The sequence below is a fragment of the Microtus oregoni genome, unplaced genomic scaffold (genome assembly GCF_018167655.1).
Source record: "Microtus oregoni isolate MIOR12 unplaced genomic scaffold, Mior012 000057F_ref0000458, whole genome shotgun sequence".
NCBI lineage: Eukaryota > Metazoa > Chordata > Mammalia > Rodentia > Cricetidae > Microtus > Microtus oregoni.
Window position 1 is genome coordinate 8,909,954 of NW_024543833.1, and position 15,167 is coordinate 8,925,120.

General features: G+C 45.2%; 1 protein-coding gene across 1 annotated transcript in view; it reads right to left on the minus strand.

Moving 5' to 3' along the window:
- Gnal (G protein subunit alpha L) overlaps positions 1–14,698 on the minus strand; it is a 104,287-nt gene extending 89,589 nt beyond the window's left edge. Inside the window, exon 1 of the mRNA XM_041639194.1 lies at positions 14,100–14,698. Within this exon, the coding sequence (XP_041495128.1) occupies positions 14,100–14,445 (346 nt within the window). The 5' untranslated portion in view covers positions 14,446–14,698. The remainder of the gene's footprint in view (positions 1–14,099) is intronic.
- Positions 14,699–15,167: the final 469 nt, after the last annotated feature.

Genomic DNA, 15,167 nt, shown 5'->3' on the forward strand with positions numbered 1-15,167 from the left:
ACAGCCATTCAGCCTTTAGGGCTATGCTGGTTTTGGCTGTATCCCAGGCTTCCTTCTCAGTGTATTTGGAAGCTTGTGGTTTGTCTCCTCTGGCCTCTGAGGTGCAGGGCAGGGCTAGGGCTGCTTAATGTGTCTGCTCTGTGGCTTCTGTCCACGCCTGGCTGTGTTGCTCTGTCCTGCTTCACCCCTGTCCTGGTGAGACAGACACACATTTCTGCAGGTCACCTGCTTCCAGGGGACTCTTTTTCCAGGTGAGGAAGGACAGTGGCCTCTTGGGAAATGTGAGCTCTGACTATGCTTCATCTCTTGCTACCTCTTGATGGAGACTCTGGAACACACTCTCTGCTCCCAGGCGGGCTGATAAAACACATCTGCTTCGGCAGTCAAGTTTCCACACCGTGGATCAGCACCTGCCCACCTTTCTTACACTGATTCCCTTCCACACAAGAGTTACCTAGAACTCTACTGTGGTGATGTCTTATGTGCTGCTGACCAGGGAAGAGTAGCTGCTGCCTGAACCCCCGGATTAGTTGACCCTGCCCCAACCCAGGTCAAAGGGTTCAAACGCAAATAACAGCTCCTGAATTCCTCAGGGCATTTCTTCTTGTTTTTTGGTTTTATTTTTTATTTTTATGTTTTTATTGAGCTATACATTTTTTCTCCGCTCCTCTCCCCTCCTCCCTTGTCCTCTTCTATACTCTCCTTTGACCTCCCATGCTCCCAATTTACTCAGGAGATCTTATCTTTTCCTCCTTTCTATGTTGGTAGTATATGTCTCTCTTAGGGTCCTCTTTGTTGTCTAGGTTCTCTGTGGTTGTGAACTATAGGTTGGCTTTTCTTTGCTTTTTGACTAAAAACCCACTTATGAGTGAGTACATACTATATTTGTCTTTTGGGTCTGGGTTACCTCAATGTGTTTTTTTTCTAGATCCAAGATATCTTTTTTTTCTTTTTTCTTTCTTTCTTTCTTTCTTTCTTTCTTTTCTTTTCTTCTTCTTCTTCTTTTTTTTTAACCACTGAGTGGTACTCCATGGTGCAAATGTACCACATTTTAAAAAATCTATTCTTCGGTACATCTAGGTTGTTTCCAGGTTCTGGCTATTATGAATAATGCTGTTATGAACATAGTTGAACACATGTTCTTGTGGTGTGATTGAGCGACGTTTGGGTATATTCCCAATAGCGGTATTGCTGGATTTTGAGGTAGATTGCTTCCTAATTTTCTGAGAAATCTCCATATTGATTTCCAAAGCAGCTATACAAGTTTGTACTCCCACCAGCAATGCAAGAGTATTTCCTTTTCCCTACAACCTCTCCAGAATAAACTGTCATCAGTGTTTTTGATCTTGGCCATCCTGACAGGTGTAAAATGGGATCTCAGAGTTGTTTTGATTTGTATTTCTCTGATGGCTAAGGATGTTGAGCATTTTCTTAGGTGTCTTTCAGCCCTTTGAGATTCATCTGTTGAGAGTTCTCTGTTTAGTTCTGTACTCCGTTTTTTATTGGATTATTTGTTCTTTTGATATCAAGTTTCTTGAGTTCTTTGCATATTTTGGAGATCAGCCCTCTGTTCAATGTGGAATTGGTGAAGATCTTTTCCCATTCTGTAGGCTGCCATTTTGTCTTGTTGATCATGTCCTTTGCTTTCCAGAAGCTTCTTAGTTTCAGGAAGTCCCATTTATTAATTGTTGCTCTCAGTGTCTGTGCTACTGGGGTTATATTTAGGAAGTGGTCTCTGGTGCCAATGCATTCAAGTGTACTTCCCACTTTCTCTTCTATGAGGTTCAGTGGTTGGTTTTATGCTGAAGTCTTTGATTCATTTGGACTTGAGTTTTGTGTATGGTGATAGATATGGATCTATTTTCATTCTTTTACATGTTGATATCCAGTTATGGCAGTACCATTTGTTGAATATGTTTTCTTTTCTCCATTTGATATTTTTAGCTTCTTTGTCAAAAATCAGGTTTTGGAGGTGTGTGGATTGATATCTGGGACTTCTATTGGGTTCTATTGGTCCTCCTGTCTGTTCTTATGCCAATACCAGGCTGTTTTCAGTACTGTAGTTCTATAGCAGAGTTTGAAGTCAGGGATTGTGATGCTTACAGAAGTTCCTTTATTGTACAGGATTGTTTTTGCTATCCTGGGATTTTTGTTTTTCCATATGAAGTTGAGTATTGTTCTTTTAAGGTCTGCAAAGAATTTTGCTAGGATTTTGATTGGCATTGCATTGAGTCTGTAGATTGCTTTTGGTAAGATTGCTATTTTTACTATGCTAATTGTACCTACCCTAGAGCATCAGAGATCTTTCCATTTTCTGGTGTCTTCTTTAATATCTTTCTTTAAAGATTTAAAGTTATTGTCATACAGATCTTTCACTTGTTTAATTAGAGTTACTCCAAGATATTTTATGTTATTTGTGGCTATTGTGAGGGTGATATTTCTCTGACTTCTTTCTCAGCCCATTTATTATCTGTATAAAGGAGTTTTTTGAGTTAATCTTGTATCCTGCTACATGACTGAATGTGTTTATGAGTTGTAGGAGTTCCCTGAAAGAATTTTGGGGGTCACTTATGTATGTATTTCTTTCCTTCTAAGAAATATCATGATTTTTAGATGAAATAAATACTCCAATACATGCTATAGTATTGTATAGGCTAATAGCTGGCTTGGGGCCAGTAGAGCATGCATAGAAACTTCTCTATGAACCAATCAGAAGTCTGCCGCAAGAGACCGCTGATATTATGGCCTAGGACAATGAGAGAGAATAATACAGCATTCCATATTGACACCACTTCTGGCTCCCAGGAAGGGATAGAAGAGACCTGCCCATACCCTCAATAAAAGATTCGGCTTTTGTTTTTACCTGGCTCCTGGAGTCTGTGCTGTTGATTCTACACCTTCTCGCCCTTTCCCCAAAAGGCACCATCTTGGACTGATCCCTTGTGATACTATAGATACCCGGTACCCATAGAAATTAGAAAACTAGGAAAGGGTTGTAATGACTAATATTGTTTGTCAACATCACTGGATCTGGAATCAAGTGAAATGCATGCCCCTGGGCACCCCTGAGAGGGATTTTCTTTATCATTATTATTTGAAGCAGGAAGATTCACCCTATGGCCACACAGATCAAAGCGCATGGAAGAAGGAAGTTTTGCATCCTGTCTGCTTGCTTTCATTTCTGCTGGCAAGTTCATCCTTCCAGTTGCTAAGGCAACCCTTCACTGACATCAGCACCAGTTCCCCAGGATTCCTGCACTGCCTGAAGTCCAGCAGCTCTCCGGGTCCTCCAGGCCTCAGCACCAGACTGGGACTGTTGGGATCAGTCAGCCTCAGGCTGGGCAGGTACCAGATTCTTGGCTGCTCCAATGTGAGAAAGTGATCTATCTATCTATCTATCTATCTATCTATCTATCTATCTATGTTTAAATATACATATACTTATACATATATCACACACATTTCTTTATTTCTATTCCTTAAGACATCTCTGTCTACTAGAGCAACAGGGGAGATTTTGAAGGAAGGGGGATAGAACCCAGGTGATGAAGGAGAAAGGGGAAAGAATGGAAGAGGGTTAAATGGGTTGAGGGATATGAAGAAGAGTAGTGGAGGCACTGAAACAATGGGGATGTTCTATTGGGAACTCACCAAGGCCAGCTGCCCCGGGTCTGAAAAATCATGGGATAAAACCGGACTTGCTGAACATAGTGGACAATGAGGACTACTGAGAACTCAAGAACAATGGCAATGGGTTTTTGATCCCACTGCACGTACTGGCTTTGGGGGAGCCTAGGCAGTTTGGATGCTCACCTTACTAGACCTGGATGGAGGTGGGTGGTCCTTGGACTTCCCACAGGTCAGGGAACCCTGATTGCTCTTCGAGCTGATGAGGGAGAGGGGGAGGGAAATGGGAGGCGGTGGCGGAGAGGAGGCAGAAATCTTTAATAAATAAATAAATTAAAAAAAAAAAAGAGTAGTGGAGGAAGCCTGGGGAGGGATAACACTGAGGACCTTTGAAAATACTGCTCCTGTAGACATTTTCTAAAGTACATATACAAAAGGAGCTTAAATGGAGCTGTCCTATAATTGAGACAATGTCTCTCCCAGACACCACAGGCTATCAAATAAAAAGCCTTGTGCTAGTTATAGGTTACTTCTTATTGAGTTGTTGGCCTGTGGAGTTCCATCGACCTCCACAAGTACTGAGGTCTGTTGGTACTGCCTTGGTTACCTTCCGGAACGTTTTGGTAAAACCCTATTGCTGGAGACACCACACGCTTGAATCATAGGGCATGGTGAAAACAAACTAAAGAACCCAGAAGCTCCATCTCTGATACCCCTGGAAGGTGCTGGAAGGGTCTATGCATACTTCTAGGGCAGGAAAGCAATCATCAATCTTATGTAGCTGTAGGATTCCTGTGAGCTTCAGAATGACCTGCCAAAATATGGCCACCAGTGAATGAGTTGCACAAATATTATATAAGCAGCCACCATCTGATTGTATTTAAAGACAACTCAGCAAGGCAGGACTCATTCCGGGCACTGTTACTGGGGACAAAACCCTTCTTAGACCATGATTCCATTAGGTGAACATGAGCACTTGGTCCAGGAGCCACGGTGCTTGTGGGTTTCTTCCGGTGGTTGTCTGGAGCACAGGAAACCTGACTGCCAGTGCAGAGGCACAGAAGGCTAGAGTGGCTTCTTCAGAGAGTACACATCCGGGGACAACAGCAGCACCAAGCGTTGATGTGCCAGCATCAAAATGGCTGCAGCAATTGCTTCTACCTTTCCTGCATTCCTCCACCAATACTAGATGCCAGGAAAGGAAAATATGATGATGATTTTATCTTTGTGGTAATGTAGATGGAACATAGTAGGGCCTTGTTAATGCTAAGTGCTTCCTCACAGTACTGAATCTCAGCTTTAAAAAAATTAAAAGCATTTGAGATTAAAATTTAATTACATAATTTTGACCCTTCTCTCTGTGCCCTCCAACTCTCCAGTCATGCTCTCTCTCACATGCATGGCCTCTATCTCCCTCCTTTCTTCCCACAAGCACTTATCTGTCTCTCCTATGTACCATCCATCCATCCATCCACCCATCCGTCTATTTTTTCCCTAAATATCTAAATCAATCTTTCAGTCCACATGTTACTCGTATTATGCGATCGAAGGGATGACCACTTAGTATTAGATAACCAGACGAGGGCTCTTCCCTGGGAAAGACTATTTCTTCCACTCTCAGCATTCCTTAGCTGCTTGAAGTTTTTTTTATTTAGGGTTGAAGTTCCGTGAGATTTAAGATGGAGGCTTCTCCCATGTTAGCATGCCATTGTGCTGTCTTTGGTCAAGTCTTGTTTAGGCATACATGTTGAGGCTTCATGAGTGCATTCTCTCTGACATTTCTATGAGACACAGCAGACTTCCTGGTCCTCTGGCTCTTATAATCTTCTTGTACCCTCTTCTGCTACGACCCCTGGGTGCAGGGATTTTGTTGTAGGTAGAGCAGCTGGGCCAGGACACCTGTCTTAGTTTTCTACCGCTACGTCACAATACCCTGACCAAGGTAACTTAGAGAATGAAGAATTTATTGGGGGATTATAATTTCTGTGGGTGATATCACAGCCATCATGGTGGGGAGCACGGTGCCAGCAGGCAGGCAGGCAGGCAGGCAGGCAGGCAGGCATGGTACTGCTGCAGTAGCTGTATATCTTGAGGACAAAACCATCAGGCAGAGAGAAAAACAGGGAGGGAAGGAGGGAGAGAGAGAGAGAGAGAGAGAGAGAGAGAGAGAGAGGAACTGGGAATGACGTGGGCTTTTGAAACCTTGAAGTATGCCCCTAATGACACACCTCCTCTATCAAAGCCACACTTCCTAATCCTTTCTAAACAGTTTCACCAAGTGGGGACTAAACTAAGTATTCAAATATATGAGCCTATGGGGGACATTCTCCTTCAAACCACCACAGAACCACGTAGCCACTTCTCTGCAGTTTGACCAGTTGTGGTTTTCTTTGTCTGTTGCAAAGACATTTAATGTGTGTATGTGTGTGCATGTACACGTGTATGTGTGTGTGTGTGTGTGAGATACCTATACTTATTTGTGGATCTAAGGATATTAAGAATGTCTGTGTATGTGTGTGTGTGTGTGTGTGTGTGTGTATGTGTGAGACACCTATACTTATTTGTGGATCTAAGGATATTAAGAATGTCTGTGTATGTGTGTGTGTATGTGTGAGATACCTATACTTATTTGTGGATCTAAGGATATTAAGAATGTCTGTGTATGTGTGTGTGTATGTGTGAGATACCTATACTTATTTGTGGATCTAAGGATATTAAGAATATCTGTGTATGTGTGTGTGTGTGTGAGAGAGAGAGAGAGAGAGAGAGACAGAGAGAGAGAGAGAGAGAGAGAGAGAGAGAGATACCTATACTTATTTGTGGATCTAAGGATATTAAGAATGTCTCTGTGTGTGTGTGTGTGTCTGAGATACCTATACTTATTTGTGGATCTAAGGATATTAAGAACGTCTGTGTATGTGTGTGTGCTGTGCTCATGGGCTAGGAGAGGGCACAGGATTCCCTGGAACTGGGGTTACACATGGCTGTTACCTGCTAGGTGGGTGCTGGGACTTGAACCTGAGTCCTCATGCCAGGGCAGTCAGTGATCTTAACCACCGGACCACCTCTCCAGTCCAGGAAATGTTCTTTAAATGCTGCTTTTCATATTCATAAGCCACAGCTTCCAACAGCAGGACACTGTCTCTCTTGGCTTGGTTTAAATGAACCTACCTCTCTTTAAGAGGACCGACTTGTGCTTGCTGCCCTGAGATGGGCTTTTCAGAATGTCTTCTACCCCCCTGCTCCCTGGTCACTCTGTTCCTCTTCCTTCTCACCAGCTCCTTTGCTCTGGATCCGAATCTAAGGACATTACCTAGGGCGGATTGTTTATTTATTGGCAGATTTAACCTTTTAGAGCTGTTCCGATTCACAGCAAAGCTGAACAGAAGGTCCACAGATTTCCCATCTGTCCCTTTGCCCTCCACATGCACACACAACCTGCCTCATCACCGTTCCCCAGAGAGGTGCATCTGGTATTATGGATGAAGCAGCCAGACATATATTCTCACTGAGTCTGCAGCCGGAGTGTTGTTTTCCTGGCCATTCGGTGGTTTTGGGCAAAGGAGCAACGCGTCCTCCCTGGCTGCACTGGCTGGATCAGTTTCACTACCTTGAAGATGATGCCCTGGCTCCTCCAAGCGCTACTTACGGGAACCTGAAGCATGGGATGGTTTAACTGGTCCATAGACACATGGATTTGGTGTTGGGAGCAGTGAGAACCCAGATCCTGAATTTCTTGTAATCCCCTGATCTGAGTGCCTACAGCTGCTCTGAGCACGATACCTTCAGGAGTTCCTGATGGCAGGAGAGTGGTTTCTGGTGGGTTTGGCTGGGGCGTGGCTATCTCTATATAATCTGCCCTTGGACATAATAAAGGGGACATTTTTGGGGAATTCAAGGATGACCCGTGTCGCTGTCTGTCTGTGAGTCTTTGTGTATTTTAACCTCCAGCCCCTTGCCTGAAGCTCGGTAACTGGGTGCCAGTGCACAGAGCGCAGACACGGGGGCACGGTGCACGGCAATTCGGTACTTCAGTGGATAGGATCTCATTTCCATGTATTCCAGAGAAAGAACTGACTTTAGTTGGAGACCATCCCTTTCCCCTCCTGATAATGTCAGTGCTAAGTGTGCTGTGAAGGAAATAACAGTCCTTGTGGGTTTTTCTTTTTAAAATATTTTAAAAGATCATTTATTATATTAATTTGAAGTGCATGAGTGTTTCGTTTGCATCTATATATGTACACCATATTAATGTCTAGTGGCCATAGAGGTCAGAAGCGGGTGTCAGATCTCTGGAACTGGAGTTATGCATGATTGAGAATCACCATGTGGGTGTTGGGAACTGGAACTGGGTCTCTGCGATAGCAAGTGTTGACCACTGAGCCACCTCTCTGTGGAGATCCACAGAAGAGGATCTGTTCCATCTTGACTAAAAGTCAGAGAGTTCAGGCCTATTCTTGTTCCTCCAAGGTTATACAACAGGATGTTTTGACCTAAGGTGTGGCTACTGGATGTTTTGCCTAAACAATGAGATATTTTACCAAAGTTGTGGCTACTGGATGCCTTACTCCAAAGACCAGTCAACAGGATGTTTTGACTTAGGGCATGGTTACCAGGTGTTTTGAGATGAAAGGAGGTATTTATGCTTGCTTGTTCTTTGTGTCATGGAAGTGTTGTGCCCCCCCCCCCCTTTCTTTTGCTTGGGGTAGATAAGAACTTTGAGTAATAAACTTGGGGCTGATCATGGTACCCACTGGATGCCCTCCTGACTCTTCTATTTCTCATTTATGTCTTTCCTCAATCTTTATTCCTCCCTTCAAGTATGGATGGACAAGCCTGCTGGATAGGCCACCTCCCCAGTCCCAATCCTTTTTTTTTTTTAAACCACAACTATTCTCATTTAATTCTGTTACAGTACTTTGGTTCTGTTTTCACCTTCCCCTGACATGAAGGCCACCTGGATGCTAGACCAATGCTCTGCCATGAAGCCACACCACGAGCTCCCACAGTGGGGCATCTCCTGATGACCGTCTTCAATGCCATCGTCTCCTGTCAGGCCTCAGTACTTAGGTCTGATCTCGGAAGACATGAATGTTTGGGGACTTTTCAAAGATAGCCAGCCAGTGTTCATCCCATCCTGCTCGCTCCTAAACCGTTTTGCTCTAAATGTGTACCTGTCAGATGGTGTGCCAGCAGGGCATTTAGCTGTGGTAGAGGGTTTGAGGCTGAGTCCCACCTTAGTGGTCACTCAGCTTCATCACTGTGATTTACTAATGGCTGTAAAACCATTGTCCAAACAGGGATAGGTTACCTGGAGGCCACCAGTGCGGAGCATGGGAGGAGCCGTACTGAGTTTTCTGGTCTACGTTGGGGCAAACGTTTCCATCCCTTTCAATCTTCTAGAAGTTTACCAACTTGGGAAGCCACAAGCCCAATTGGCTTCTTTTCAGTCCTCATTATCGTTGAACTTGCTCAGTTGATGAATGTTCTTGTCCCCCAGAATCTTTCTTTTCCCAGAGAGGCAGGGAACCACATAGCTGCCCGTCCTGTGATCACTCACAATAGTGCCTGTTCCTCCTCTCTATCTCTACATCTTCTATGTTCAACTCCTACCTCTTGGTTGGAGTATATTCACAGCCAGCAACCTTCTGGGGTTGTATAGTGGTACAGAGAGCCTGACTTGACTGCATGCTGTCACATGGTGGCTGCATGAACACGGGACCACATGGGACATTCTAGGGTGTGTGATGCTGTTCATCCAAGTTTAGTTTCTGTCAAAGGTTAAGCATCGCACCAACCCCCCCAAAATAAAAACAGACCAGATATATTTTGCATTAGTTAGGGCTTCTCTTGCTGTGATAAAAAAACCATGACCAAAAGCAACTAGAGGAGGAAAGGGTTTATTATAGCTTGTAGTTCAGGGACGTGAGAGCAGGCAGTTGGAGGCAAGAGCTGACGCAGAGGCTTTGGCTTGATCCTCATGGCTTGCTCAGTCTGCTTTCTTATACAGCTTAGGACCACATGCCCAGGACCATGATGTAATGGGCCCTCCCACATCAACCATCAAGACAAGAAAATGCCCTACAGATTCGCACACAGGCCAATCCTAGAGAGGCACTTTCTTGGTTACGATCCCTTCCTCCTAGATGATCCCAGCTTATGTCAAGTTGACATAAAACTAGTCAGCACAATTGGCAAACCAGCTCGACATATAAACATATCACTTATTAAGCCCTAACACTTTTTATTGTCCCTAACAGGCTCTGTTAATACAAAACAATGGCGATACAAAACATTCCAACTTTTATAAGTCCTACAGTTTTTAAACATCTCAACATTTTAAAAGTTCAACCTCTTTAAAATATCCAAAGTCTCTCTTAAATTGCAAAGTTTCTCTAAAATTCCATCTCTTTAAAAGCTCAAAGCCGCCGGGCGGTGGTGGTGCATGCCTTTAATCCCAGCACTCGGGAGGCAGAGGCAGGCGGATCTCTGTGAGTTCGAGGCCAGCCTGGTCTACAAGAGCTAGTTCCAGGACAGGCTCCAAAGCTACAGGGAAACCCTGTCTTGAAAAACCAAATAAATAAATAAATAAATAAATAAATAAAAACTCATTAAAAAAAAAAAAAGCGCTCAAAGCCTCCCAACTGTGGGTGCCTGTTAAATCAGAACAAAGACTTTCTTACTCTGAGGAGGAAGAACCAGGGCACAGTTACAATAAAATTAAAACCAAGTCAAAGTTCAATAGTATAAACATTTTAAAAGCCTTCTTTCTGGGACTCACAACCTTCTGGGCTTTAAAAACCACATTAAGCCATGAGGTAGTCTTTACAGAGAATAACCATCAAATATGGACTAAAATTTTTTTGTTATAGAGCCCACCGGAGCCTTCTTCAGAGACTCTCTCACTCGTCCTCTTTATCACAAATCAAGCATTTTCTGCTATATGTATTTCTGATGGTGGTACTTCTGGGACTAAACCCAAAGCCTGCACATGCTAAGCCCCACTTCTATTATTTTTAGGAGTTATGGTTGACTTGTCAATCACACTGAAAAACCTTATGTGAGTGGCTAGAGTGATGTCTCAGTGGTTAAGGCATTTGGTGTTCCTCTAGCAGAGCTGAGTTTGATTCCTGGCATCTCCACCTGGGAGCTCACGGCTGTCTGAAATTCCAGTCCCAAAGTATCTGATGCCATCCATCTTCTTGCTGTCAAGGGTACTGGATGCACATGGTGCACGGACAGACATGCAGACAAAGCACCATACAGACAAAATACATTTAAAAAGAAAAAAAAACCCTTGTTAACCATAACTCATGACCTTATTAATCCATTTCTTGAGACCATAATTCTCCCTCTTTTGAGCTTTTAAAATTTGATCCATTAAATAAATTGAATGTATGGGTACTTTGAGTTCTCGCTCTTTCAAACATGAGGTAATAAGCGAGCTGCATTAGGGCGTGAGACTATGCCTTTAATGAGGACGGTCTCCCAAAATGCGTTACAGGAAGCAGATACTTGTTTTGCCTTTCAAAAATGTATTTAATGCCCATGCCCCCAACTATGATTCAAAATAGGCATGAAATCCTAAAAATATAATTTTGTGTCCCCAGTCCCCTAGAAACATTTGCGTTGTCATATTCTAGAAGTTGGTGCCAGGGAGCGGGAGAGCAGAACTCCGAAGCTTCTTGGTTTCTTCGTTTGAGGCAAGTGTTGTATTCTGTTTTGGTATATGGTAGTTCACTCTATCTGTAGTTTTGTTACCCACAGTTAACAGTTGTTAAAAAGTATTAAATGGGGGCTAGAGAGATGGCCCAGTGGTTAAGAGTGCTTGACTGCTCTTCCAGAGGTCCTGAGTTCAATTCCCAGCACCCACATGGTGGCTCACAAACCATCTGTAATGGGATCAAATTCCTTCTTCCGGTACTCATGAAAACAGAGCATTCATAGACATAAAATACGTGAATAAATAAATCGTTTTAAAAAAGGACTATTAAACGAAACATTTCAGAAATAAACTATTTGTAAGTTTGCAATGGACTTTCTAATTAACACAATGAAATGGTGTGTTGACCACTCCCTCCTGCCTAGGCTCTTTGTACAGAGTATCTACACTGTCTATGCTATTTTCTTGTGGGCCACTTATCTAGTTTTGACCCGTTGCGGGGTTTTCAAGCAACTCTTATAATAGTATGTTACCTATAGGGGGTGTGGGAATGGGTAGGGTACTTTCTGTACTCTGCAATGTAGGAAGGAATCTGCATATATACTTTATTCATGACCAGTCTGCTTTCAAGAGTGCAGAGTTGACACCAGCAGACGTTAGGCAGACCAAGGGGGTTAAGAAGTGTCCGGTCGCAGATATTCAAAATGAAAGACAAGTGGAGAGGGTGGTAACAAGGGAGGCATGCCTATCACACCGATTCCAAGAATGTAAAGACCACCTGGGAAAAATTGTCTGTTTCCCTCTATAACAACTGCTGCTTGGGGTTGAGATGCTGGGACAGTTGCTTCAGGTGCTAACCTGTCAGGGACTTTTCCAAGCACTGGTCCCCTGAAGGAAGTGCAATATAAACATTCACACGTCTGTGTGAAGACAGACAACACATAGGATGCCCCATATTCCAGATACACCGCAACTCCAGGGTCATTCGCCTTTATTTCATCGCTGAAACTCTGTGTCATCTCGCAGCATCTTAAAAAGTGCCCATAGCCGGCGGTGGTGGTGCACACCTTTAATCCCAGCACTCGGGAGACAGAGGCAGGCAGATCTCTGTGATTTTGAGGTCAGCCTGGCCAGTTCCAGGACAGGCACCAAAGCTACAGAGAAACCCTGTGTCCAAAACCAAAACCAAAACCAAACCAAAACCAAAAAAAAAGAATAAGAAGAAGAGGCTGGTATAGCACAATAAGATTTGGAGAAAAAACACATTCATATGACATGTATTACAGGTTATTGTTCATTATTCTCTTAGTTGTTGTGAGTCTCTTACTGTGCCCAATTTACATATTAAACTTTATCATATGTATGCATATACATGGGCAAAGCTTACTATGCAGATTACATGATTTCCATTATCCATAGGGGTTCGAAAATGTGTCACATAAAAAAATGTTTATTTTTTTTGTCCTCGGTTTCGAGAGAAAATTCCGTTTTAGAATTAAGACATTTCACCACAATACAGCAGCTAGTTTTGTTTTAAATTGTTCATTTGAAAATGAGTGAAACGGGTGAGTCTATTTAAGCTCAATATTTGTTCTCCAAGCACAGACACCAGCCCTCCCTCCTGATAGCTCACCAAGTTGGATCAAATTCTGACATCTTACGCCCTCCCCCCCCCCCCATAAATCCAAAAGGCAACAAGGAGCAGTAACAATTCACAGTTCAGGGCCAGTACTTGGCAAGCCTAATAACCCGAGTTCCATCCCCGGGACCCACACATTGGTAGGAGAGAAGAGATGCACATAAGTTGTCCTCTGACCTCCACATGCATGTGCCAGCACATGCACAAATAAATAAATGCAATAAAATTGCAAAACAAAACCAAACGTTATGAGTTAGGGGATGGAGAGATGGCACTTGACACCCATGCATGAGGACCTGAGTTTGGATCCCAGCATCAACGAAACCCTGCAACCCCAAGGCTGGTGGCTACAAATCTAGGTCCAGGTTAAATGAGAGACCTTGTCTCAGAGGATCAAGGAGGGGTGTGTTCGAGCAGGACTCCCAATGTCCTGCTCTGGTCTCCGTATGTGTACAGAGACATGCAGGAATTCATGACTTATTTCCCCTTTCAGCGCACAGCTGGCAGCACAGAAAGTGTTTTCCGGTTGTCAGTTAATAAGAGCACAACTCAACTTTGAACATTTCCAGGGAACCTCCAAATGCTGGCAGGTTTATGTCCACTTTATTACAGTTGGTGAGGGAATATTGAGGCTGGGGGCGGGGCACAGTGAGGGAACAGACAGGACCTGCCACTCTCTTGTGCTGCTGGTTCTGAAAAGGGCAAACAGCACCACAGCACCCGCACCGCTTCTATGACACCGTGATACGGACAACGATGCTGTTTCTCAACAGCCAGCACCATACACCTATCCCAGCTCTGCTCTAAGGCTGTGCTCACGATAAAAGCTTTGTGGTCCAGCTAAAAGGCTTTCTAAGTCTCCTTTGATTGGTGTTCTTCAAACAAACTAAGCTGCCTAGACTGTGGCAGGAAATGGAGGACTAGGATGAGACATCCCTGTGGAGTTCACGCTGCGGAAATCAATGGACCAAGGGCGGAAATTTCCCAGAGAGGCTCATTAATTAGTAATCGGCGAGCCACTGGCCCGGGGTCACAAGGCAATGGAAGAGAGCGAAATCACCCAGGAGTGACGAAGTCGTTTAAATGTCAGGGTGAAAGTCACTCTGTACGCAGTGTCCACACCTGACATTCCCCGAGGTAGGGTCTCCGACGCCCGAGGTGCAGACTTACCCAGCAGGAGGAGCCGGTGCGTCTGCTGCAGGTCGCGCTTTTGCTCTCGCAGCATGCGGTCGATGCCGCGGCTCACTTTCCTCGCCTCCTTAGCGGCTTCTCGCTCCTCGGCGCGCAGCTGCTCTTGCCGCCGCCGGCTCTGCAGCTCCACTGCCGGCCGCGCGCTAGCGGGGTTCCGGCCAGCGCCTCGTCGGAGCAGTGTCCCCGCTGGAGCCGGGGCTGGGACCAGGACTGGGGCTGGGACGGCGCTGGGCTGCCCGTCCTCCGAGCGCAGGTCCGAGGCGGCGCAGGGGGCATCCTCCGAGCTGCCGAAAAGCAGCGGTCGCAAGCTATAGCACAGGCCCATCGGGACACCGGGCGCGGGGCGTGGGCAGGTCCCCCGGGTCAGACTGTAGCCCCCGACGATGCGTGAGGCTGCGCTGCCCTTGGACCCCGGGGTGCCGGCTGCGGGGCGTGGCTGCGGTGGGTCCGGCCCGAGGGCCACGGCCCCTCACTGCCCCGAGGGGCCATTGTGCACCGTCCGGCCCGTCCTGGGCGGGTGCTCTCACCTGAGAGCGCCGCGAGCTGGCAGAGCTGATCCAGCTGCCCGGCCTTGGCCAGTCCGGCCCCCTTACCGTAAATGCTGCTGCGCAGCCCGTTCCGGTTACCGTAAATACCTCCTCCTATGACAAGTATTGCTGCCCTAGCTGCTTACTTTTTAAGTACCAGGCAGAACCCCTTGCCCGGTTGCAGGGGCTATTAGGTTACCACTAGCTGGAGCTGACAGATCGACCCACGGTAGGGCAGAACATTGTTAAATACTGTTGAAAATGTTAGTTTTTGGTGGAACTTTCTATGAATGAGCAAAACTCCTGTACTGGCTAGTTTTGTGTCAACTTGACACAAGCTAGAGTCATCAAAGAGGAAGGAGCCTCAATTGAGGAAATGCCTCCGGTAAGGCATTTTAAATTAGTGATCAGTGGGGGAAGGTTGTGGGTGGTGCCATCCCTGGGCTGCTGGTGGTCCTCGGTTCTGTATGAAAATAGGTTGAGAAACCAGGGGAAGCAAGTCAGTAAGCAACACCCCTCC